This window comes from Carettochelys insculpta, chromosome 7 (assembly GCF_033958435.1).
Source record: "Carettochelys insculpta isolate YL-2023 chromosome 7, ASM3395843v1, whole genome shotgun sequence".
NCBI classification, from domain to species: Eukaryota; Metazoa; Chordata; order Testudines; family Carettochelyidae; genus Carettochelys; species Carettochelys insculpta.
Genome location: NC_134143.1, coordinates 63,859,186 through 63,886,522, shown reverse-complemented (window position 1 = coordinate 63,886,522; position 27,337 = coordinate 63,859,186). Strand labels below are relative to the sequence as shown.

At 41.1% G+C, this 27,337-nt stretch overlaps 2 protein-coding genes across 6 annotated transcripts in view; one reads left to right on the top strand and one right to left on the bottom strand.

The window, feature by feature from the left end:
- Positions 1–9,688, bottom strand: part of NRAP (nebulin related anchoring protein) — a 73,192-nt gene extending 63,504 nt beyond the window's left edge. For 4 of the 5 annotated variants that reach the window (XM_074999131.1, XM_074999132.1, XM_074999133.1 and 1 more), the window contains exons 1-5: positions 9,408–9,687; positions 8,950–9,044; positions 8,171–8,258; positions 2,412–2,516; positions 579–683 (exon numbers count right to left, since the gene is read on the bottom strand). In XM_074999131.1, coding sequence (XP_074855232.1) covers positions 579–683; positions 2,412–2,516; positions 8,171–8,258; positions 8,950–9,044; positions 9,408–9,479 — 465 coding nt within the window. In that variant the 5' untranslated portion in view covers positions 9,480–9,687. Of the gene's footprint in view, positions 1–578; positions 684–2,411; positions 2,517–8,170; positions 8,259–8,949; positions 9,045–9,407 lie in introns of all 5 variants that reach the window. The other variant, XM_074999134.1, reaches the window with a different exon arrangement.
- A 5,628-nt stretch (positions 9,689–15,316) lies between these two features.
- Positions 15,317–27,337, top strand: LOC142015568 (caspase-7-like). Its single transcript, XM_074999129.1, is given in 6 exon segments — positions 15,317–15,363; positions 20,573–20,721; positions 21,954–22,082; positions 22,423–22,598; positions 25,394–25,529; positions 27,114–27,337. Coding segments are annotated over 5 exon segments (729 nt in total). The 5' UTR covers positions 15,317–15,363; positions 20,573–20,657.

Here is a 27,337-nt window from a genome sequence, read left to right as displayed (position 1 = left end):
CCTTCATCTGGCAAATTGCCTCATTCGGGACTGGTCAGGTCCAGAGGGCGCCAGATGAGGGAGGAGCAACCTGTAGTCACTAGTTTAGTTGAGACTAGCATCCCCTCGTGTAGGTACAACTGTCCAAATTTTAAAACAGGCTTGACCAACACTCACTTCAGGTTGACGGAAAGACAACAGATCCTTGCCTAGGCTACAAAAATTGAGACATGACTTGCCTAGGCTACAAAAATTAAGCCCATAACTAGTAGCAACACTGGAAAATGTTGGACACAGTATACAGTCAAAGTTATTTAAGATGTTACTGTCCCCTAGATTGTGTATGTAATTTGCAGGAGTTCACAGTATTTTCACTTGCATATAATTTTTAAGCTTGGCAGCAACACTGTTAGATGATCTTGACTGTATATATAGACAGTGTTCATAAGGCTAAACGCTGCGGCTCAACATAGCAGTCAACGCATGTCACCCTCTCCTTTTGTAATGTGTTATTGACAGTTTGGCTGCTCTAAACTGAAAGGTCCTTAGAACACTATAACTCAGACAAATAAAGGTATTCCATAAGTCAGACCACATACATCACAGGGAGTCTTCTGTGCCTGAGCCATCCTGACCATTCCAGGATCTGGGATGTTTCCTGAATACCAGGATTTGCTTTCCTCATATGCAGCTTGGTAGGCATTCTAAAAAGGAAAGATTAAGATGGTGGAAATGTGTATGCTCATTTTCAAACCCAAATAGTTAATCTGCCAGGGTAAAAGAAAACCATCATTCATTGTGGGTGAAATGTGCTTGAATGCAGAGGGAAAGCATGAGGCTGTGCTCTGCTTCAGTTTCATTTTGAGAACGTAGGCGGATCTGAGGTGATCTGGACTTTGTGCTGACCCTTTCCACGTTACAGAGTACGTCTAATCACATTTAGAAGTGAAAGTATGCAGGTGCGCCATGGTGCATGGCTCCAGCACCAGCTGGCTGGGCTGTGGCAAAAGCCAGGACGAGCTATTTGTCGAGCTGGCAGGGACCCATGTTCCAACAGGGCAGTTCCTTTCACCCCAGAGCATAGTTCGTAAGATTTGTTTAAAGTGATATGAAATTAGGGCCCATTTCTCAAAACTCTCCCATAGAGCACTTGCTGAGTAACTCTGAACATCATGCAAAGCGCAATGAATTCATTAGACCAGCATTACTATTTGTGCTAACTCTCTGGAAGGCATTGTGCAGACAAATGTGAAGAATGAAAATTCATCAAACTGATGGATAGATTTTCTCTTTTTGTCAGACTTTTCTTCAGAACAATTCAGATAGTGTGAAAAGTGCTGGGTTGAGAGCTCTCAAAAGTGAAGCCCTCCATTTTTCCTGCATAGGCAACAGCCACATTGCCCAGCCAAGGGAGACAGCTTCTCAAGAGGACAGTAATTCACAGATTTCTGAGTATTTGGACTGTCTGCTGAGACTGCCAAGGAGCATAATGGGCTAAGACCATTTCAAAAAGGAGCATGTTTTAGTTATTGCTGGCGTGGGATGCAGCTGATCCACCAAAATAAAATGAATGGTTCTATAACTCAATAAATCACCCAACTAGGCCTATGTATTGTCTATTATTGCTCCAGTCTCTATGTTAAGGGAGATTTATTTTTTAAAACATCTTTTTTAAAAAATAATAGTTCTCTTGGGCAGTCATTTCCTGTTTTCCTTTTCTTATTATCTCACAGGGGTGAGTTTAATCAGGGATTTCCAGCTTCCTGCCCAATTTCTTGCTGTCCAGGATCCTGTGTTTGTGGCAGTCACCTCAAAAATTAATACTGTTACATGGATCTACTTCAGGATCAAGTCAGAGGAGAAACTGGGGTAGGCAGAAAAATACACTAGCAAAACACAACAGGTGAAATCCTGGCCCCAGAAAAAATAATGGGAGTTTTACCACTGACATCAATTAGGATTTCTTTTAATATTTGCTGGAAATAGAAATAGTGACAAGAAAAAAGATGGATTATAATACTTAGCATTTACACGGCTCCTTTCATCTGAGGAGCTCTGAAAGTTTTAGTGCTATGAGCAAGTCTGATTGTACCCACTTTACAGAAGGGGAAATATAGGCCCAGTGAAGGCTGGATATTTGACCAAGCTCACGCACGACTCTATGGCTGAGTCAGAAATAGAATCTCAAATCTCCTGAATCTTGCTCTGCTATTTTTAATAACTAAACTATGCTACCTGGAAAAGCAACTGAAAGTTAAACAAGCTATTAAAGAAATAATAATAAATGGACTCTAATGACTGAAATATGGTGGGGAAAAAGCATAGCAATAATCATCCCATTTAGTATGGGGCAGTAGCTCAGCCCAGCTGATGGCTGTGGGTTGCATCCTAGCTGCTTATATGAACATGCATACAAGAGAAATGTCTCTTACCTGACTGGCCAGCTGTTGAATGCTATGGACAGCTGCCTTATCTCTGGATCTCATATCCCAGTGAAAACATGATTTGAACCTTTCTCCCTCTTCTCGATATTTAATCTGCAAAAAATAATGGCATCAATAGTTTTTTTCCTCACATCATGGATGCAAGAGGCCATTGTTTTAAGGTGCTGGAAATGTGTAGGTCATTTTGTGTGTGTGTGTGTGTGAGAGAGAGAGAGACAGAGAGTGTGTCCGAGAGAGAGAGAGACAGAGAGAGATCCATAACTGCTGTGGACTGGCATTGAAAACTAGGCCACTTTACATCAGTTAGGATCCAGCCATATATTTTTAAAGATAAACAGATACAGAGAGAAGCCATTTTATGCTGGGCCCTATGAAACAAATGCAGGCCTAGACAACCTTTGAGAACCAAACTTTGCAGTCTTTGAGAACATGTTACTTCCCGGACACTCTTCTTCCTTTCCACCCAACCAGTGTCCCCTTTTCCTGGTGAACTACTTTGTTCCTTTTGTTTAACACCACCTTCCCATTGCCAGGCAGGCAGACCACAAAGGGCACAGACCTGCCTACTGTGAGCCTCCCACCACTGCCACAGGTGTCTGTGGAGAAGGAAGTTAAATTTATCCCGTAGTGGGAACAACTCTTCTCTGATCTACATAGTGGCTTCTGACTAAGATATTCTGCTGACCAGGAGACACAGGTATTTAGAGGAGCAGCACACTTAGTTGCAACCTACTATGAAAATCTGAAAAACTAGTAATATAACAATAAATGAAATCAAGAGAGAAATCTGTACGGAACATGCAGTTCAAGTGTTAGTATGAAACACTGATCATGTGTATCAGTCAGCAGGCAATACTTCCATTATTCTAAGCAACCTCCGTGAGAACAGTGAGGTTGCGCAAATATAATTAATGGCAAAATTTAGCTCCATGTTTTTACTTTATTACAATTTAATATTTATTTTGCAATAGAACCTAAGGGCCCCAACAGACACACAAGTACTATCTGTGCTAGCACTGTACCCACACATAAGAAACAGTTGCTGCCTTGAAGAGTTTACAATTTAAAGAGACAAGGCAGAAGAATGCTGAAAGTGTGTATCATCTCCCCTTTACACATGAAGAGAAGCAGCACAGACATATTAAATGACTTGCCCAATGTCTCAAAGGAAGTCAGTTGCAGAGAAAGGAATTGTACTCATATCTTGTGTATCTTCTTCTCTGCTGTAGTACAATGTCGTCAAGTACAAGCATATTCTGTTTTATCAGTTACATTTAATATTTCAGCTCTTCTTATTTGATAAAAAAATTAAATAAATTTAGCATATATATTTCAAGACCCAAAACTGCCACGTAAGTAATGGGGACTTTCTGTAAATTAGGCTTGCAGATTCATGCCCCTAAATACACTTAGCCACCCCCTCTCTGGAGCTCAAAATTCCCTCTGTGATTGAAAGGGACAGCAGCTGCATTAGGTGCAAAAGGAAGGGAAAGTGATCTCTGAACTATATTTTGCCTTGTGTGTGTGCGTGAGTGTATGTGTGTATGTATGTATACACGCACCACACTGAAAGTAATGGCGTATCATAAAACAGCCTGGAAACAGAAATAGAATTGGCAATAATCCCAGACTCATACCAGGCCAGCTCTGTCACACACAATTTAAAGGAAGAGCATTGGTTGTTGTTGTTGTAACAATATCCGAGTTACTGCAAAAACCTGATGCATAAGAACAGTGTGCCAGAATGATAGCAGAAAAAGTGTAACATATAAATGCTGTTAAAAATATGATGCCAGCATTGTCTAGCAAACAGAGAAAATATGAAGTGTGTGTGAGCAATAATTTAAATAATACAACCTCCTTCCCTTGTTTTACAGGGAATTTTTAGTAAGATGCCAAATCATATAACAAACATGTTATTCCCATATGTAGTAGTAGTTTTTATAGCATCAAAGGGCACTAAAATCAATAAAGCAATATTACACAGGGACATGGGCCAGTTATCATGGATTATTTGAAATATTATTATGTATTTTTCTAACTTTAAAGTTATCAAAAATACAAAATTGAAACAAATGTCTTTGGAGGAAAAAAACCCAGCACAAGATGGGAAATAATGACATAAAACAAAAAGGCTTTGTATCAGAACGGCAGAGAGTTTAGTCTGTATCTTCAAAAACAACAAAGTCCTGTGGCCCCTTATAGACTAACAGATATTTTGGAGCATAACCTTTTGTGGGCAAAGACCTTCTTTGTCAAATGCGGGTCTTGGACCACAAAAGCTTATGCTCCAAAATATCTGTTAGTCTATAAAGTGCCAAAAAGACTTTGAGTTCCCTCAGTGTTTATCAAAATCTCAGGAGCCTTCCACGGGATTTTCATATGGGTACTGGTACAGGAAAACCTCAAGCATCTATAATATTTCAGTAAAAATGTTCTCAACATAACCATGAAAACCTGATTTTTCGGGGTTGGGTAGGTTATAAATTTCAGCTCAGCTTCATCAGATGTTTGAAAAACCTCTGGGTACAGATTCTAATGATACTGAAGCTATTTGATGGCTTAGTGCCAAAGACTTGGGAATTTCAGTCATGGTTAGCATGAAGTTTTCAGGTTCATCTGAGCAAAAAATTCAAAGCAAGTGATAGAAAATGTAAGAAAATATCCTCATGAACGCATATGACGGAAACTATCTAATTTGCATAGCTTTGTGCAGCATTCCTAGCAATTTTCTGTGAGCATTGCTACTGACTTCCACTAAGAATCTTTGACACACCGAGACTGCATTTCTCAATCAGGAAGATTCCCATTAATATTAATATATTTGTTGCTTCAGATAGGACTGTAAGATGAGGCCCCAAATGTTTGGGAAGTAAAGGTATTATTCTACTGTGGACGTTGCTAATGATACTCACAAAGCTACTGTTTTGCTCTCTTTATAATGTAATTCAATGGTTTTGTAATATACAGAGTCATATACAGAGTTGGTCACAGGCTATTAAAGTGGCAAGATAGATCAAGGTAATATTTTTCATTGGCCCAATTACTGCTGGTGAGAGACACAAGCTTATACGGTGCTCTTTTTCATGTCTGGGAAATGTACTCAGCCTGTCACAACTAAACACAAGGTGGAACTGCTTGTTTAGCATAATTAGCTGATGCACATTACATGCATTCCAGGCCTGAAGAAGAGCTTTGGAGAAATTTAGTTGGGGTTGGTCCTGCTGTGAGTAGGAGGTTGGACTAGATGACCTCCTGAGGTCTCTATACTTTTAAAGAGACAGAAAAAGAAGTTTCTGTTTGGACTTTCTGTTTGAGAACATCTCTAGAACAGAACACAGAATCACAGAAGATAAGAGTTGGACACAGGCCTGCTGATAGGGAGGGGCCGGGGGGGAGGAGAAGGAGGAGACAATTGCCCCAGGGCCAGATGATTCAAAAGGGCCTGGTGCTGCTAGCCATCTCTGCTAATGTTAAAATTGCCACTGTAGTGCCACACTTTGAACTGCAGGTGGTTCCAAGGGCTGCCTGGGAAGGTGGTGGCGGGGGGCGGGAGGGTGTGATGCGGGCACTCTGGGCCGTGCTGACTTGATGAGTACATGCTTCCCCCAGCCCTGCCCCTTCTGTCTTAGGCCCCACCCCTTATGGGAACACAGAGACAGCCCCTCCACCCCTCCCACCTTCCCCATGGACCCAGCAAGGCTATCAGACCCCTAGCTGGAAAAGACCACAGGTCATCTAGTCTAACCCTCTGCTCACAGCAGGACCAACCCCAACTAAATCTCTCCAGAGCTCTTCTTCAGATCTGTGATATGTGTAATACATGTCAACTACTTATACTAATGACCTCCATAGACCGAAAAAGCCTTCGGCAGCATTGATAAAGACGCTTTGTGGAAACTGTTGCAACACCGTGGCATCCCATCCCACATTATTGACTTGATCCATTCAATGTATGAACCCTCAACATGCCAAATTGTTCACAACAGTGTCTTGACAAAATCCTTCAGCATACTCTCAGGAGTGTGACAAAGCTGCCTATTGTCACCTTTCCTGTTCTTGATCACAGTGGACTGGATTATGAGCAGGACAGCAGCTGGCCACCAACAGAGCATTCAGTAGACATTTTTCAAACAGCTGGAGAACAATGATTTTGCTGACGATGTCACCCTCTTTTCACACCAACATAAAAGCATGGAAGAAAAGATCACAACGCTAGACAAAATTGCCTCAGTGACTGGACTGAGCATCAACAATGGAAAGACCAAGCCAATGAGGATCAACCAGACCAACAACAATACCATCACGCTGGGTGGGGATGACCTGGAAGATGTGGAGCAGTTCAGATAATCGGGGAGTATTATGGGCAGAGATGGAGGCAGACACAAGGATATCAATGCCGCAATAGGGAAAACAACAGCTGCATTTAAGACTCTGTCCCATATGGAGTTAACAAAAAATATCTGCAAAGACAAAACGATGGCTCTTCAGCACAAATGTGAAGAGTGCCCTCTTGCAGGCCTGTGAGACCTGGCACACTAAAACGTCTTCAAATCACAAGCTGCAGACATTTATAAACAGATGTCTGAGGTTCATCCTTTGCACCAAATGGCAAGACTCTGTCACAAATGAGGAGTTTTGTAATAGAGCAGGACAAGAACCACTTGACATTCAAATCAAGAGAACAAAGTGGGGATGGCTAGGCCATACTCTCAGAAAACCATCATCCTGCATTGTCTGTCAAGCTCTCAAATTGAAACCCCAAGGAAAATGCAAAAGAGGAAGACCTTGGACAACCTGGAGAATATCTATTGGGACTGAAGGACAACAATGGGGGTACTCCTGGAGTCAGCTAGAAATTTTGTCCCAAGAGAGAGTGAAGTGGAGGAGACTTGTAAATGACTTATGCTCCACATGGAGTACCAGGGTTTAAGTAAGTCACTTATGCTAAACCATCTGTTCCACTTTGTTTTTAATTGTGACACCCTGAGTACATTTCTCTGCCATGAAGAAGACCTGAGCATAAGCTCTAAAGCATGTCTGACCCACCAACAGAAGTTTATCCCATAAAAGATGTTATCATACCCACTTTGTCTCTCTAATGTAGAGCTGAAGAGGCACAATGTATTAACCCTCTTTTCAAAATGAATAGTGAATGTATAAAACATAAATTCACCAGAGGTAACAATTTTTTTGCTGTTGAAAAAAATAACCCTTGAAACTACCTTATTCACCTTGCCTCTCTAATATCCTGGGATCAACATGTCTACAACACTGCATACAAAATTTTAGACATTTCCCCCCATTTTATCTACATTTCAAAAAATTTCCAGCCAGTCCTAGAATTCAGTGAAATACTTATAGCAAATATTACAAAATGAGTCTTATTCTACATAAAATTGATATATTTCTAAGGAAAACCTGCAACACAACTAGGCAGCAGCATAACCAAACTAAGAGATGGGATCAGTCTGGGAAATTTACATCCTGATCTGGATTTCAAAGCCCCTATGTACGGGAATATTTGATTTTTGTGGGCCATTATAAGCCCATTTGCAAAATTCTGATCGAAATCTGGCTGCAAACTTTGAATACTTTTAAAGAGACTCAGGAAGAGGAGAAGGTGTTTCTCTGTGGACTTTATGTTTTAGAACATTTCTAGAACAGACTGTGGGACTACTTAGGTGACTTTTTGAAGCATAATAAACAGCTAAATATTAAACACACCTGCCACTAAAGCATCTTACCTCACTTACTGCTTCTGATTGCTTCTTCACATTTATATTTACTGGTGTCTCATATACACTTGTAAACGTGTTGTTTTTTGGGTTATGTCTATAAAAGAAGTGTAATGAGAAATTATACATGTATGCAACTGACCACCAGAAAGATAAGTATAAAACTAAAAAAGAAAACTTATTAAAAACACTGAACAAAATCTCTCCTAACTGGAGTACTGGGTTATACACAAGTTACAGTTTCATGGAGTAGGTGCCAACAAGTAAATTAATTTTAATGATCATAATATCAATGTTGTGTTTCTAATAACAAAAGAGAATAATAGAATAAAAAACAACTGTCATCTTTTCCTTTCAAACGACAAACTTGACAAGAATGGATCATTATGAAATAAAAAACTTTCAGAAAAAAACCTCCCTCCAGCATCTGTTCTCCATATTTTTCTGACCAATGAGTGAATTCACATCGTGTTCACTCTTAATCACTAATATAGAAATCATACTACAATCACGATAGTTTATGTTTCTAAATACTTCAAATGGTACTTGTTTTGCTATCTTTTAAGTTACAAGAAGACATGACAAATGTGGAAATATTACATAGGGATCAGATTTTGGTCTCATCTGCCACTTTTACTAATCCAGATTAACTCTACATCAGTAGAGTTATTCTGGTTTCACACAGTTCAATATGTGAGACCAGAATCCGTCCCAAACATAGTCTTCTAATAAATTATGGTAACTTAAATTTGACAACATGGCTATATTTGAAAAATAAGCACACTTACACTTGACAGTAAGGCTTTTTCTGATAGCTGATAAAGTTATTTACAGTTAGCATCATCTTGCAGACTTCACAGTGAAAACAGGCTTTGTGCCATGTCTAGAAATAGTGAAGATAAAAATACAGCGAAAGTTACTTGCATTTCATATTGCATATTCTAAGCATTTCTGTACACCAGTGTTGATCCCTTCTGTCCACATAATTAATAACCATTTTTCACTGTGTGATTGAATACACACTAAATAGACCTATTGTCATTTCAATGTTTTTATTTTGTTCGAACAAACTTTTATATGAAGTTCATCCCAGTTCTTGAATCCAGTATGACTAAGGAATTTACCATATGAGGCATTTTGCCAGTGTCTTCAATGGAAGCTGGATAAGTCCAGTATTAACAAGTACAGTACAAATACACATAATTATTAACCTCCAAAATGACCCAGAAAGAGAGTGTCTACTAACCTGATCTATACAGTTAATCTTCTCAGCAGGGTAAACCCCAAAGCCACATCTAGCACAAGACTGCATATTCATCTTGAGGTCAACAGAGTGAAGAATATATATGTCTATATACACATAAAGGGTTCAAAGCCTATGCAGGTGTCTTTCCAGTCTGTATGTACCACACTCCAGCCAGCCCAGTCAAGTCCTTTTGCTCTGCAGTCAAGGATCACATTAAAGTTCTGAATCAAAGTTTCTCTCTCCCTTTTGCTGACCTTCTGCTTAGAAGTCACTTGCTAGCTGTCTTTTAAAGCTGCCAGTTATTAAGAGGGGTTATTTTGGCAACTGGGTAAGTACATACAGGCAGGGAGCTCTGACTGACATCTTTCTCTAAATAGAAGAGTGAACTCATAGAAAAGAGTCATGTTCATGTGAATGATAGAAACTGGTCATTCACTTTCTAAGCTTTGCAGTGTAATGCTAGTTGTCATAACCCCAGGATGGAGCTAAGGGTATCAACATTGCCATCATCAGATTATTAAATTAGTAGCTGGTCACTTCCACCGGTGATGTATGAGCTCATTATGGGCTGACCTATGCCTTTAGGAGCAACCCTGCACAAGGTAGCTGTGCCACTGCAGAAGGAGTTCAGGGAAGTAACTTAACTCAGAGATTCACAATATCCTTCCTGATCCTCATTTGCTCCTGGGGAAGTGATCGCTACCAAAGCAAATTACTTCCCAGTATCCCAACTCACCTGCATTTGATGTGCTATGGTGTGAGTAGAGCAGATAGCAAACTCATTCTCTGACCCTCTCCCCCTCCTATTGCATCTAGAGTTTAGCAATGGGAAAGCTACACCTGGGAATGAAGTAAAACCTTTTATTTAACAGAATTCCAAGCATTAACAAACATAATGGGGCTAGATAACGAATGGGACACTTGGCCTACCAAACACAAAAGAGCAGTCACAAAGCTGCTATGCAGTCACAAAGCAGCTATTTAATAACGTATCACATCAGTGGAGAGTGTAGATCAGAAAGTAAAAAATGCCTCATCTAAATGAAACTGTGGAAGAATGTGAATAGGTAGAGTTACTCCCAACACTGGAAATAACCAGTTCTACTCTCAACAAAATGTACCATGGAATTTTTCACAACTGGAAGTAGCCAGGACCGAAGTTTTAAATCTCACCTGAACTACAGAACCTCCAACAGCAGTTTCCCATAACAATAGGCCATTGCTAGGTACTTTCCTCCAGAATAAACTACAGTCTATTGAATCCATCTATCCTATGCCTGTTGATACCCAACTCTGCTTCACTTACTACCTATAGGCTGTGTCTAGACAAGCCCCTAACTTCGAAGGGGACATGTTAATTAGCGTGTTGGGAGATTACTAATCAAGTGTTGCCGTGCATATGCAGCACTTCTTCAGGCTAAATCTCCCCCGCAGCAACTTCAAAGTGTCAAACTTCGAAGTGCCAGCTTGTGTGTAGCTGTGTCGCGGGTACTTTGAAGTGCCTGTGTTACTTTGAAGTCCCTTTACTCCTGAGATTTAGCCTAATGAAGTGCTGCATACGCACCGCAGCACTTCATTAGTACTCTCCCAACACCCTAATTAACATGCCCTTTTCGAATTGGGGGCTAGTGTAGACACAGCTATACTGAATGCCAGCAGTGTATTACTGCTATTCAGAAAACGGTGGTAACAAAGTCCCCGCTCTGAAGAGACACAGTACTATGGCCCCAAATGTATGAATAATTACTTAAGTGGGTAATTTTAAGCACTGTGAATAGTGTTGTTGACTAAGTGTGAATCTTTGCAGCATTAGGGCCTATGTCTGGTACTAAATATTAACAGGATTGAGCCTTTACATCTCAATACCGCTCCCACTGAAGTCAAGGATTGAGAATTGAGTTCTTATATACAGAGTATATACAGCACAATATACAAAAGGGCACTAGATTTTGCATTGGCTCTATTAGGTTATAATTCTGGAGGGTGGCAAATATGCTGGATATACTGGAATGATGAGCAAAGGCCACTAAAGCCAAAACAATGATGCTAGTTGCAGCACAGCTGATATAATATTATTATTAAGTAACTCATTTGAGGTTCTTCTGCTCAGGAGCGATGAGGGTGGCAATTGCAGGAATGTTGATGGTATTCATATTATGGATTTTTGATGATTGTGAAAGGAACTAAAACCATGTATATGGCTTCAGGAAAAAAATAAGAATAAATTAAAAAAATGTTTTAACTACTTTTAAACTGTGGCCTAGAACTGGCAAAGTCAGTGAAACAGAACTGAATCCATTCTGTCTTCATTCCTGTGTCAGAGCCTTAAAAAGATGGTACTATTCGTTGACTTCTTTGCCCTTCATTTTTGGTGCAAAACCACCAATTTTTCACACCTGTTGTTAAATTCAGGTGACATATTATGCTGTACATCAAGGACTTCTGACTTAGATAATCAATTTTTAACCATTTATGGCTTTGATCTTGCAACGTGACCTGCACCTGCAGATCTGTGTATGTCACAAGGGTCTGAAATTATTTCATCACTGTAATTCTTTCTGCAGAGTGTGCATTCTACTTTGCAATGATCCAGAAATAGGTCTTCAGTGAGAAAAAAATTGCTTAGCTATGTGAATTTTATCAAACAATAGAGGGTTTTTGGACCAAAAACTATGCTTACTAAAAACAAAAATTAAGCTGTTCCAAGTTTCCTAGCAACAATGGCCTTGCTTTGAAGCTGTCACTAACCTTTGTGATTTTATCACAATTTTTGTGTTATCTGGAGTATTTCTGAAACATGGAGAGGAAGCGAGAGAGAGAGCGCTCGCCTCCGTGCGCGCCCGTGTGAAGGCAGGGGGCGGAGGTTGCAGGAGCCAGGGAAGGGGATGTAGAAGTCGGGACGTGGGGGCGGAGTTCAGGACAGCGTACGGTGCACGCAGGAGGCTGGCTCGGGGCAGTTCTGGGGAGCTCCGCAGTCTGCCCGAGCGGCCTTGTGGTGGGATGGGGGCAACAGCCGTGTCTGTCCCACCCCGCAGCCGGGGGAGTGGCGCGGGTCGCCGTGGCCCGGCTCATATTGGTGTTACTGGGGGGGTGGGGGTGGGCAGGCATGGCCTGCCCACGGCTAAAAGGCCCCTCTCACAGTGAGGGGGGGCCCACTAAAAACGCCCAGTCACCAAATGAATACGGGGGACAACAAAAGAAAAAACAGGGACGGGAGTGAGGGTCAAAGGTTTAGAATGAGGGAGCCAGAAGGGGATACCGAGCAGAGGACCCCGGACAGCGCCCACCGCTCCTCGAAGGTATCCAGGGAGTTGGTGGACGCCGCCCAGAGGAACTCTGCTCGGATTCGTGAGCGAAGGGAGGAACGGAAGTAGGCCCCACAGTCGCAGGTCACCCCCTCTGCCAGCCTCCTCTCCCTGGTTTTGTAGATGGCCATTTTGGCCATGGCCAGGAGGAGGCAGACGAGGAGGTCCCGTGACTTTGTGGGGCCGCGGATGGGGTGTGACAAGATAAGGAGGTGCGGGGAAAAGTGCAGCCAGAACCTCAAGAGGAGGTTCTGGAGGAGCCGGAAGAGGGGCTGCAGCCTGGCGCACTCAACGTAGATGTGCGCCAGGTTCTCCCTCATGCCGCAGAAGGTGCAGGTGTCTGGGATGGGGGTGAACCGCGCCAGGTACACACCCATGCTCACCGCTCCATGGAGGATTCTCCAGCTGATGTCCCCGGCGGGCCGTGGGACCAGGGTGGAATAGAGGCTGGCCCACCGGGGCTCCCCACCCTCCGATGGCGGCAAGAGGTCCCGCCACTTGTGATCGGGGCGGGACACGAGGGTGGGGAAGTGGAGCGTGTGAAGCACGAGCGCGTACAGAAGATGTCTAGGCGCGGTTCGGAAGGGGACCGGCTGCAGGGGGCGGGCAGCGCTTTCGCTTTCCCTTTCCCTTTCCCTTTCCCCGCGCGGCGCTGACTGGACCCGGCCGGGCAGACAGAGCAGAGGCGGCACCAGGTCAGCGTCCATCCCCCACAGGGCCTGCCACCTTGCCGATCCCCCGCCACCTCCTTCCGCCCGGCTGCCGCGGCTGAGCCCCTCCTTCCTCCGGCCCCCGCCGCTCTCAGGTGTCCCTCCACCTTTGTCTCGCCCTCCCCTTTGCGCCCCTCCCGCCAGCCCTGACTCTCGGGCCAAGTACTGCGCCCCCCGCCGGACCCTCCGACCCATTCTGCCTTAGGGTTACCATAGGCCAACCTTCAAAAAAGGTGGACACCCCCTGAGCGGGGGTGTATCTGTACCAGGATCTAGCAACTCCCCTTTTATTAATGTACTGTATGTACTATAATACACTCATACGCGGTGAGTTGGTAAATAGTGCACTGATATAGATACAGTCCTTCTGGGGGTGTCCTTTTTTTGAAGGTTCAAATATGGTAACCCTATTCTGACTACTCGTTCCTGGCCCTCCCCTCTTTCCCTTCCTGCCTGATCCTCTGTCACCGTGTCCTTCCACCCTTCTCAGTCCTGTCCCCTGGGCCCCCAGATCTGTCCCTACTGGCTTTACCCCAGGTTCTCCCTCCTGTCACAGCCCCTTAAATCATCCCTCCTTGCCCTCCCCTGACCCAAGCCCTAACCCCATTTGTCCACCCTCTGCCTGACACTCAAAATCAGGGATGAGCAAAATATGCCCATGGGCCAGATACCCCTCTCCAAGCCTTTTAATCTGGCCCCCAGCCTGCCCTGCTAGGACTGGAGGAAGGCAGCCCATCTGTTGCAGCATGCCATAATTTATATCAAGTGCCATAATTTGCACAAGGGGCTGTTCCAATATCTTAGAAGCATAATATGCTTTTAATAGCTGACTTAGCATAATTTATTTTTTAAAAAAAGCAGTAATCTCAGGAAAACAGGTATCTCATAACAGTGTGTTAAATTGAAGCAGTGAAAATCATAAAGAAATCTGAGTCATTATCCATAAGTTGTATCATTGTAGTTTCCCACCAAATACATTTTTATATTTAGTATATGTGTCGGAGCAAAACTGAAATCTTCCATGATTAGATGTGGTAGCCATGTTGGTCTCAGGGGCCGTGTCTACACTCGCCCAGATCTTCGAAATGGCATGCAAATTCAAATGGTCATTTTGAAGATTACTAATGAGGTGCTGAAATACATATTGAGCACCTCATTAGCATGCCGCCAGCTGCAGCTCTTCGAAATTGCCATGTTTTGCTGCTGCGCTCCTTGTCCATACAGGGGCCCTTTTCGAAAGGACCCCGGGAACTTCGAAATGCCCTTATTCCTACCAGCAGATAAGAATAAGGGGATTTTGAAGTTCCCTAATAAATTATTAGGTTATGAGTTTTTGTGGGGCAGACCCACTTCTTCAGATCTTGAAATAGTGCTATACTGGAAAAACTGCTGAAAGTGAATTTGCATGACCAATATATAACAGAGAGATACAAACAAAAAAATTGAATGAAAACTGACAAGTCAGGTACATAGGACAGAAAGGGGGTGAAGGAGGGAAGGTGGAGGAGGGAGAAAATTACTTACTTCAGGTGTTTGTTAAGTTAAGTGACTTGTCTGAGATCACTACGAATATTAAAAGATGGGGAAGTCGTCTTTGTAATGTGTAAGGTGTAAGGCAGTGGTTGGATACGTGTAGTATTAGATTGATGCAAGATCCAGAAAACTATAGCCGTTCCTAGCCTGTGAAATATCATGTAGTATAGCAGGTTGCTAATTAACCCCAAATGTATTTGATGTAATGTCTGGGGGAGTGATTAGAAAAACTTACACCTCTCCTTGAGGGTTACTCATATTCCAGTTTTCTGTTCACTCTGTTTGCATAGGTGGAAGGAGATCAACCCAGTCCTGTGCCCACACAGAAAGATGAAGACTATGATAAGATCAAGGTGACACTGTAGATGCAAGGCCAGACAGAAGTGACAGACCCTCATTCTTTGGAAAGTAATCTTAGTTTTATTTTATATAATGTTATTTTACAGTTTCACCTGTATGCAGTGGAATGAATCCCAGACCATCTATGCCCCAAAAGTGAACTAATAGTGCTAACAAAAATGTTAAATAGCCATAAAAGCCATCTCAGGTTTTGAAAAATTAAATTCAATTAATGCAGCTTATGAATTTATACACTCCATGTCCATGGAAAGCATACCTCTATCCAGACAGTGCACATGACTATTGGGAATGAAAAACATAGACCATAATGCTTGTTCTTCACTTTTACTGTACTCCCATGATTTCAACCATGGAAATCCTGGAAATTTCTAATTGGCTCAGTTTCAGATTTTAACATTGTATAATCATATTTTTTTTTCAAAAGTGGGTGCTTATAGTGTTCTTTTCAAATCCATATTTAGTCATCTAATTCAGTGGCTTGGAGTTTGATCATTCTTTCCTGAGCACAGTCTGATCACAGCGTTAAAGTACAGGTCTAAGAGTCAGATGATCTAAGTTTTCTGGACACAGAGTGCAATATTAGGTAAGTCACTTAATTTCTCTGCCTCCATTTCCTTATTTCTAAAATGAGTGCTTTGTGAGGCTGATAGGAATAAGGGGATTTGATGTTTGCAGGATCCTTTCGAAAAGGAAATTCATTTCAGCGCCTCATTAATATCCTCTGATTTGGCCATTATCCTGACCATTTCGAAGCTTTAGCCAAGTGTGGTCGCAGCCTTTGAGGTTCTCTGTTGGAAGGCACAATAGAAAGGCAAATATTATATTCAATATTTAAAATGTTCAATAAATATTTAGAGTATTTTATTATTATAATCACAACCTCACATTTTCTGCAGATGTAAAATGGAGGATGCAACATTTCTCTTCCAGAACTGGACAAACCTTTTTTTAAAAGGTTTAGTCATTTAAAATGAAAATGAATTGCGAACCACACAGATGGGAAAAGAACTTTGCAACTTCTGTTAGCCCCTTTGTGGCTGCAATTTGGGGAGTCAGGTCCAGGGAGCCCTAGAACAGAGAAGGGAAGTAGTTGAAGATTTGCACCAGTATAGTGTACAGAAGACCCCTAACTCATGCACGGTTGCATTCCTGGGCAAACACACATAAGTCAATTTGACCTAAATTGGGACTGGGTCAGGGAAGGAGCCCTGCCCCCTTTGGATCCAGTGGTCCAGGCTGTGCCTGGCTCCATGCTCCCGTGAGTGGTGGGGAGCCCAAAGCCAGGTCCAGCAGCAGTGGTCAGTTTCGTGGCTCCCATGTGTGGTGGGGAGCCAGGAAACTGACCAGCGATGCTGTACTTGTCTCCCATCTGCCCACTGCTCAGGGGAACCAGGAAGCTGACCAGCACAGCAGGGCTTGTTGATTTTGACTTGCCTTATTCCAAGAATCACGCAGGTTGAAATCATGTAAGTTGGGGGTCTACTGTATTGTACTAAGTGCAGTAAAACATATGATGTAGACCACAGCATAATTTGTTTCCAATCTAGGCAGAAGTAATTTTGGCTTTCCCAGAGCAAATCTTTCCATACTGTTGATGCAGTCTCACGTCTCCCTTATAAAGATCGTCCAGGGTGAGCAATTGAATAGGAGTATGACAATTTTCTCTGAGTAAAGTGTTATGGAAGGCTCTGGCCTTATATCAGGCAGCGTTCAATATTGCTGGAAGCTTCAGAGTGAAATCTAACACCTTCTGAGCATGGAATTCCAGAGCCAGCTCCAGTCCCCAGTTCAGTACATAGGGGGCTTGTAGAATCAAGCCTACAATATAGATTGTAGGACATAAATGACTTGCCATGCCCATAGGTAGGAATTTTGAGGGAAGGGGTGCTTTTTTTTTTTTTGTAAATGTGGACCACAAGTTTTAAATATACAGGAGTAGGTATTATCTCAGAAGAGATATAGAGGAAGTCCAGCCTTTGTAAGGTAGGTCTTTCAGACCCAATACTACTGTCAAGCCTAAACCAGGACTTAATGAACACATTCTGGTTTTCATTCTGCCTTTGATGTTGGCAAAGGGGAATTAAGTTTTGCTGCTCTCTTGTATCTGACCAAAAGCAGAAGTGCAGTGCCCTAGAGGATAGAGAGGGGCTAGGCTGACTTACCAGTGGAGAATGGTCGATGGTGGCATGCCACAAAAGAATTATGGCATAATTTAGATGTAAAAGCTGAGAGGCCATAACCATAAAATACCAGCTAGCTTTCAACTGAGGCAAAGTGGAATAAAAAAATGGGGAAATTGCAGCCTTTGGATGTCAGTAATCCAATAGGAAAATAGAAACTGAAACTGAGTGTTGCTATTCAGTCTTTCTTCTCATAGGAAAATGAGGCAGCAGCATTGAAATTGACAGACAAATAATATAAAAGTAGTAAAAGGAAATATGTATTTACTCAACACATAATTAACCTTCTGAACTCCTGACACAATAAATTATTGTGACCAGGGAAGCTAATAAAACAAACAACAAAAAGGATATTTATTTGGCTAATGAGAATGATAAAAATACACAATGGATATAAAACTTCATACTTCCAGTCCTAAGCCAACTTCTCACTAGTGTTAGAAAGGAAATTCCCCTTTGGGCAAATTATTGCATAATTGTCCATTATGCGTTTTCTTCCCCCTTTTCATCTGTATATCTGGTACTAGGCATTCTCAGGCCACATTTATGCTGGCAAGTTCTTTTAAAAATTTTTTCGTAAGAAGGGTGTCTTTTGCAATATCCAGCGGAGTGTTTACACACAAAAAGCATTCTTTCGAAATTAAATTGAAAGAACGCAGTGCTCCTTTCAAAAGTGCTCTTCCACTCTGGTTTCAGGAAGAGCACCTTCTTTCAAAAGCTTCTTTAATAAAAAAAAAACACGTGTAGATGCTCCACGGGCCGTTTTTGAAAGAGCAATCCTCTTGTTGCCCAATTTTTTGATCCCTGGCCCATTCTTTCGAAAGAGCAGAGGCTGTGTAGATGCTTTCTTTCGAAGGAGCAGAGCACTCTTTTGATCCACTTTTTTGTGTGTGGACGCACTCTTTTGAAAGAAGTTTTTCAGAAGAGATCTTCAGGAAGGACTTCTTTCCAAAAATCGCTGTAGTGGAGAAGTAGCCTCAGACAGTAGATTTTTATCTTCTGCAACTAGAAAGGCCATATCCAGTCCAGTATGGCCGTTTGTATGTTCCTATCTTTGCAAATTTGGAGACATAGCCCAATCCAAAAGTTAGAGTCAAATAACAGATTGCATGCTATATGATTGAAGATCCAGTATGTACATGCACCACAAATTTGCTTCCTCAGTGATTTGTCAGGCATTGGGTTGGATAATCACCAGGAGAAATTTCCCAAAATTCCTCTGTTGACTGCCAGTAAGTATACTGTGGTCCTGCTCCTGAGAGGTACTGGGTGGCTGTCTTGTATCTGCAGCTTCCATTGAAGCCTGCAGGATTTTCACGTCCTCTGCTCTTTTCAGAATTGTGCCTTACATGTCACATAGGAAGTACAGAGAAATTAAATGGATCTTTGCATTCCTGGAGAAGATCTTGCACTGGGATAATGATCATGGAAGATATTTACCAGGGGTTTCAGAAAGATTACAGGTTTTTATATATACAGTTGGGAAAACTGGTTGCTGGATGCTCTGGGAAAGTGTGTCAGGCAACGTTCATGGGATGGGTGCATCTTGTAAATGAATAATAATTGTGTGTGACTTCAGGACATTATGCTGTGTGCAGTAACCATTTTTGTTTGCTTGAGAAACCAGAGGAAAATATTTTTCTGCTAAAACCACAAGTTGTACACACACCTGAAACCATCATAAGTTGGGGAAACTGCATACCATGCCTTTACCCAGATAGTAGTTGGTAAGTGCTATTATTATTTTGAAATGATCTTTCCTTGCATCATTGCCAAATCTTATCTACTGCTGGAAGACCAGCTTACTGAGGGGAAAGATAAAAGTTAAAAAGCAACAATTTTTAAATTGAGGGCAAATCCATTTTTAAAGACCACAGTTAATTTGAGTTCTTACTGCTGCAGAGGATGGTTGAAGCAAATAGTGTGGTAATTTTCTACAAAGGCTTAGATAGAGTAATAAGAGTAGCAATAGTAGACGGGTTTATTACGTTAAAATTGCAAGGTTATGGGCCCATCATCCACTTGTATTAAAAGTAAATTTCCCCCTATAATATAGTCATCCCCACCACAAGTAATGGCATACAGGAGTTATGCCTTCCTCTGGGGCCTGCAACAACAGACACTGTTGGAGACCAGACTTATCAACCCAAGAGATCTGCTGAGTCAGGTCCTCTACCCCATCCCTGACCATCAATGTTGATGTCAAATGTTATCCAAAGCCCACAGATGTCACTGAAGAGACTCCAGTGGACCTCAAAGGGATTTAAACCAGGCCCTCAGATTCTTACTGTCTGACTTTCAGTGTGTAAGTAGCGCAGAGGCTATAGCTGGTTTGCATTGCTGCAGTTTCTGTGTAGGCCTTGCCAGCGCCAGATGCTCCCTGCCAGGAACTTGTCAGCAGACTGATCAGGCCCTACCTGCGGCAAAACCAGGGACTGAAATAGCAGTTAACTTCCCATAGGCTTCCGTCACCTAAAGTTACCTAGAGGTACAACATTACTGCAGCAGTTTTGTTTAAAATTTGACTTACAGTAAATTATGCAGGAGGAAGCATAGTATGAAATTACGTGAAAGAAGTGTACCGTATTTCTGTGCAAAATTTTGTATTATAAGAAAGTTGTAGAAAGAGCGCTGTCATCACTGGGTCATATGTTACTTTTAGGAGTGGCAGTGTTTTCATCATGTTAGGTGAATACACTGGCTCCTGCGAGGTCATGAAGTCATCTCAAAACCCCCAGGTGGATTTTGGGAACAGCCCTGGATAGTTCCAAAGAAATGTTCATCCATTCTTCCTTGAATTGTTTGCACTGAAGAAGGCTGGTGGGTTGTGACTGGAACCTTGGACTGTAGAGTTGTAGGTCCATCCAAAGTAAAGAACTATGATCACGATGCAAAGAGTCAGAGTATTTATATTGAGAAATATGAGATGATCTTTACAGGTGTAGCTAGAAGATAGAGGACTCTGTAGGTAAAGAAGGAGAAAAAAGGAAAAGTGGCAGTGATTGCGAAATAATATGAGTAGCTACAGAACCTGTGATCACTGTCATTCAACATCTCCTCTGATTTTGTTTTGACAGAAAAGAGAAGAATGGACAGGAACAGCAGCCAGAGCCCTCCCTCAGTAGCCAGGACAGACTTGTTGACCCAACATTCAAATATAATATGAACTACAAGAATGTTGGCAAATGTATTATTATAAACAACAAACATTTCGAGGTCTCAAGAGGTATTTCTTGTGCTTGTCTCATAGTTTAATTTGTTCCCTGTGCTCTTTGTTAATATTCCTTACAATGGCTTTAATGTCAGTTAATCATAAAACCTGCTTCTCTTTTTCTCTCTCTCTCTCTGTCTCTCTCTCTCACACACACACACACACGTGCTTTTTTTTCAGACACAAAATGTGATAAATATTATTTTCTTGCTTGGAAAATTGCTCTAACCATTTCTCTGCCTAACTTCATTGCCATTTTAACATTTATGCATTACAGCAGTACCCAGAGGGCCAATTTTGCTGGGGACAGTTGTTCAGCTTTACCAAGTTATCTTATGCAACTGACTTCCATGTTATGATGCTAAAATTTGAAATTTCCTCATGACCTCCAAATTATAACTGAATTATAACTTTCCCAAGCTGATCCATGGGCCTGGGCTATCATAGGATACAAATCCAGACTGAGCAGTACGAACATTCCAATGCAATCTGGACATTTCTGCTCCCCTTACCTGGTTTATGCTGCAGAGCGGGTGCTATATCTTGACGAACAAAGCCAAATTCCCTTAATCATGTACACAAGTGAATCAGTGATATTATATAACCTTTGTATTGGGCTAGTGATTAGTAACTTCCTCCAAAAAAACTTTTCCCCGAGCACTTTGCAAACATAGTAAATAAAAAATGCCTGCTTCAGAGAACACATATCCATTTCCTTTGTGTGGGAATTGTTGGGGAATTTTGTGCGTGTAAAGGAGGGAAGTTGAGGAGACAGGCCTGAATTAAGATTGAAACCTTAACAACAATTTTGTCTGATGTTAAATAATTTTGCAGTTTGTGGTTTTCTTTGTGATTTAAAAAAACACCTTGTTATATTTATAGATTCTCAGCACACATTCATTGTTCTTATTTTGGAAACCTGTACACATGAGTTCTACTGCCTACCCACAAAAGAGTTGATGAGGCCACAGGACCATACTCTGCAAGATGCTGAGGGTATTAAGCACTTTGCAGCGTCAGACCCATTTTAAAATTAAATCTTGCATTATTTTAAATGAGAGCCAAAAAGTTTACAACTTGATTTGAAGGTAATGGGGCTACTTGTGCTGTTTGTTTTCCAGTCATATAACCGTATTATTTTCTAAGCTAACCAGTAAATTGCAAACCTAAAACGTCATCTGTGAACATTCGGGTTACTTGCATTACTTTGTGTGTAGCCAACAGTATTGTTCCTCATTTTCTGCCAGATATGGGTACACGCGTTGGCACTGAAAGAGATGCTGAAGAGCTTCATAAATGTTTTAAAAGCTTAGGATTTGACGTCAGTGTATACAATGATCAATGGTGTGTGGATATGCAGAAATTACTCAGACAAGGTAACAGATCATGTTTCTCATTGATGTACTTTTCCGCATAACGGAAGAATTATCCAATTGCTCAGAATTATCCAATTGCTCTGCCTTCCTGGATCTTGGGTCTTATACAGAGCTCAGTTCCTATCACTGGATACTCTCCCAGTAAACAGAAAGTGGTTGATGTCTGTGCTTACCTGCAACCTGTTGCACTGAAAAAATCCCCACTTTTCTGAGTAAGTTCTGCTTCTCCTGTTGGAGCACATACTGGGTCCCACTATATATCTAGTACTCTTTATAGTTCTTTCATTTATATGAAGTTTAATAGGGTTTCCTTTGATTTAAGAAAATGTTTTATTTGCAGCTGCAGATGAGAACCGCAGTGATGCTACTTGCTTTGCCTGTACCTTTTTAAGCCACGGGAAAGAGGGCAAAATTTATGGCAGTGATGGAGTTTTGGAGATCAATGACCTGACTGCACTTTTCAGAAGAGACAAGTGTAAGACTCTGGTAGGAAAACCCAAATTATTTTTCATCCAGGTAACAATCTTGCAATGTAGATTCTCCTTAGGGGAAAAATGTTACCAGTGGCTTCCTGTTATATGGTGACGCCGTAGTTTAACTTACTGATTTTTACAAAGATGCCAATTTTCAATTAGAGAGTAGTGGTCTATAGATATTGAGTATTTGACATTGAGTCCAATGTATATAACACAAATTTGTAAAAATTACATATTTTCATTGTAACTCTTTCCTCCCACTCTTGTATGCTGCTTTTCTTCCTGGATAATAACACACACTCTTCCAGTGGAAGGATAATCTTGTAGGCAGAACTGAGCACATTGTGGATGGTACCCAAATACCAAAGTTATTGTCCAAATTACCGTGAGCAATCTTTCTAATCTGTTGCATTCTGTAAGGAGACGTATGTGCATGAAATTATTATAATGTATCCAGTAAGTTCTTGGACCACACTGAAAACAATTTTTTTTTTATTTCAGAAGGTAGGAAAAGATATTGGGGAGAAGCTGTTCTATATTTGATTTTTACAAATAGGAAGGAGTTGGTTGAGAATTTTGAAAGGGGAAGGCAGCTTGGGAGAAAGTGACCATGAAATCATTTGAGAACAAGAAGTCCTGTAGTACCATATAGACTAACAGATATTTTGGAGCATCAGATTTTGTGGGCAAAGACCTGCTTCATCAGATACGTCTAAACCTGTATCATATGAGACTATTCAAATGCCTTACTAAAGTCTAGCTATATCACATCCACTTCTTCTCCCTTATCCACAAGGCTTATCCTGCCAAAGAAAGCTATCAGATTAATTTGGCATGATTTGTTCTTTATAAATCCCTCCTGGCCGTTACCTATCACCTTATTTTCCTCCAGGTGTTTGCAGATGAATTCCTTAATTACATGCTCTTCTCTTGGACCAACTTCAATGTCTGCTGAGTAATCCACTTTTTATTGATCTTCTCTTCTTCCGGAACAGTATGCTAAATTACCTCTTCTATTGCAGTGGCCATCCCTTCAATTCTCTTATCTAGGTCTTTCTCTGTAGCCCCATTCGTTATCTTCTCTTTGAGCACTGCTGTGTACGCATTTCCTATTTCTTCCTAGCTACGTCTCTTCTCTTCTTAAACTGTGTCTTACACTTTCTCTGGAGTTTTATCTTGATGTTTACGATCACAAGACTGTGGTCCGAGTCTATATCCACTCCTTGGAAAGTTTGGCAGTGCTGTAGTGATATTACCCATCTTCTTCTTACCAAAATCATATCTATCATGTTCTATCATGCTTTGTTTCGTTCCCTGACCAAATTACTTCGCAACTGCACATCTCTCCCAATGCCACCCAATGCAGCTCCAACAGTCCATGTATATCACATTGGTATCTCTCCATCTCCTTTCGAAGCAGCTCTAATTTTCCAGTCACCCACAGTATTTGCATGTTGCATGTTCCAATTGATAGCATATGTGTTAGCTGTAATTTTCTTTCAGTAGCCAGCTTATCAACTCATCCCTGATCGCTCGGTTGGTGTCGCGGACCTTGTTTACCCGGGTGACATCCAAGCCAGCATCTTTTATCATTTAGTCATACTGGCATCAGATTTCATTCGTATTGTTGTCTCATGGTCAGAATATCACCACTCATCTGACCAATGCTTCTCTTTTATCCAGGCTTGAAACTGGCATGGAACCCCTAGAGGCTTCATGGCAGAGTTACGGCAGAAATAATGGTATTTGGAGATAAGGAAATAGGAAGGAAGATCAGTGTAGATGGGATTGAACTAGAGAATGTAGAGAAGTTCACATATCTGTGGAGCAACAATACATATGATCTAGATTGTAAGAAGGAAACAGCAACTAGAATAAGGAAAGCAAGAGCAAGTTTGAAGGCAACGGATAAGATCTGGAAACGCAAAGTGATTAGCTTAAGAATGAAGCTGAGCATCTTGAAAACGTGTATTCAGCAGCATGTAGTACGGATGCGAGATGAGTGGTAACGAAAGATTTGAAGAGAATATTGGCATTCTTGAGGAGTTGTTATAGAAAGATCCTGAGAATAGGATGGATGCAGAAGGTCACCAACAAGGAATTATATAGGAAGACACAGCCGAAAGAAAACCTACTGCAGAAGGTTATGCAATGGAAGTTACAGTTATTTGGGCATATTTGCAGAATGAACAATGATCAAAAAATGATGACCCTGGTATTCAGCATAATGGATGGTTCAAATAGGAGAGACAGACCCCACAGAGAATGGGTAGATGATATAGTAGATGGGTGTGGAGCTAATCTACAGAAAATAAGTCACTCTGCACTTGATGATGATGATGATGATGATGATGATGAATGGAGAACAATATTTAAAAAGAAAAGATTGGGGTGAAACTGTAAAATGCTAACCATGTAAAGTACCTTACTACTGTGGCATGGCAATGACTGACTTTGTTAAAAGAAATTTAAGTGTTCTTGTGCAGTGTAATTTATGGACATAATTGATCATTCACTCAAACTGGTAGACTAGCAAAACTGATCACGGTTAAAAATGTTAGTAAACACATTTTAACACATTTGTAAACAGAATTTTTCCCTTTGTCTAGGTAGCAATAGATCGTATTTAAAAATGCATCATTAGTTTTAGTTAACCCAAGGCCCCCATAAAGGGTCAGTATTATCAGCTAAAACATTTTCCAACAGTATTCTCCCTGCCCACTGGATGTAAAGTCCTGTTTGAAACATTGTGAAATTACACTAACCAACAGTTTTTAAAACTTGACCTATTTTTCCATTGTAGAAAAGCTCTTCTTCTCTTTGCCGTATTTTCAGGCATGCAGAGGAACTGAATTTGATGATGGGATAATGACAGATTCTGGACCTGAGGAGGACACCTTGGTAACAGATGCCAATCCCAGTTACGAGATACAAGAACCAGATTTTCTGTTTGCATATTCCACAGTGCCACGTAAGTAATGAGAAAGACAGGCTGACTTCAATATGCAATTGCGTTGGCAGTTACGTATGCATTATTGCACCTGAGCGCTAGAAATTCAGTCCCTAAATATGCGTAATATAAAATAAATTGAACATCTGGGGACAAAATTATTTGCCTGTTTTAAGTGTATTTTCTTGGAATTTTACTGAGTGACATTTTATACATCCTGTTGTGGAAAGGATAATAAACAGAAATGCCAGCCTAGCTTTCCTTTGTCATTTAGTATTTCACATATCTCTGCTGTCCTAATCTTCATTTTTAACAAAAAGTAACTGTTACTAAAGAAAAAAATATTCTGTACAATCCTAGTGATCTGGGAATACAAAGTGTGATGTTTCCTGGACGTGGGAGTTTAATATAAAATACAAAGAATAAATAATACGAAGGTAGAAATGAAGTTCTGGCTGTGAAAATTTCTTTTAAGGAACAGAAATAAGGTGCCTTAAATCAGAAGTGACAAACTTTTTACTTCGGGCCCCACTTTTCCTCGCTGCAATTAGCAGGGCCCCTCAACTGATAATCCAAACTGATGGAAATTTTGGTTACTTGCATATTTTAAAAAAACCTATCAGCACGTGTATGAAAATAAGTATGTTAGAATATAAAAACTTCATGAATTGTTACAAAAATCGGAATACTCATACATAAATACAGTAACTTTTCAACATTTTTAATGAGGTGGATGAGCCTGAGACCAAGCAGCTGATCAGAATGGTCTTAAATACAGAGTAGTCTAATGCACTGAACATGCACAGCAGTCAGTAACTCCTGAATTCTAAACTAAGCTTTGTTGATGATGTACTGTGGAACACTGAGCAAATGGTAAGCTTCTCGTGTTATAAACTGCCCCATTTACATGGGATAAAAGGGCTGGCATATCACAAACGGGGCCTTGAAAGCTCAAGGTTCATCCAAGAAAATTCTCTGGCATCCGTAGCCTGGAAGACAACTGAAAGGCTATGTTCTAAGGACACTGCATGTCCTGGCATAGTGGTCATGCACTGGTAAGGCTGCAGTATGTAGCATATGCTGAGATGCACAGCACAGAATTTAAACTCTTATGTCAGTTTCCTTATTGGTGAAATGGTAATAGTGATACCTCATCTGGGTATTGTTAGACTTACACTACTCTCATGATGTAGAATGTGCTGTATAAGAGCTAAAAATTATCAGTTTATTTAGAAATTGCTTAAAAATGGATAATAACATAAGAACATAGAAGTGCCTGTAGGTCAGATCAGTCATCCATCTAGCTCAGCATCCTGTCTTCCAACAGTGGCTGGTGCCAAGTTCTTCAGAGGGAATGAGCAGAACAGAGTAATTTATCGAGTGATGCATCCTCTGTCGTGCAGTGCCAGCTCCTGATAGTCAAATGTTTAGGTACAGTCAGAGCATTAGGTTTCATCCCTAATCATCTGGGCTAATAATCATTGTTGGAGCTATTCTCCATGAATTTATTTAATTCTTTTTTTTAACCCAGAGTCCGCTTGTGCCCTCTATACCAATAAGGGAGGAAAGATAATCTATGTGCTTTCTTATCTCTTTCTCCTTTAGATTATTATTCCTGGAGGAACTAAGAGAGAGGCTAATGGTTTATGCAGTCTCTGTGCCATGTACTAAATAGGTATGGGAAACAACTTGAGATAATGCAGATCCTCACCATGGTTAACTACAGGATTGCCACATACTTTGAATCACAGTCAAACAACCGATGCTACAGCGGGATGAAACAGATACCCTGTGTGGTCTCCATGCTCACTAAAGAGCTTTGTTTCTGA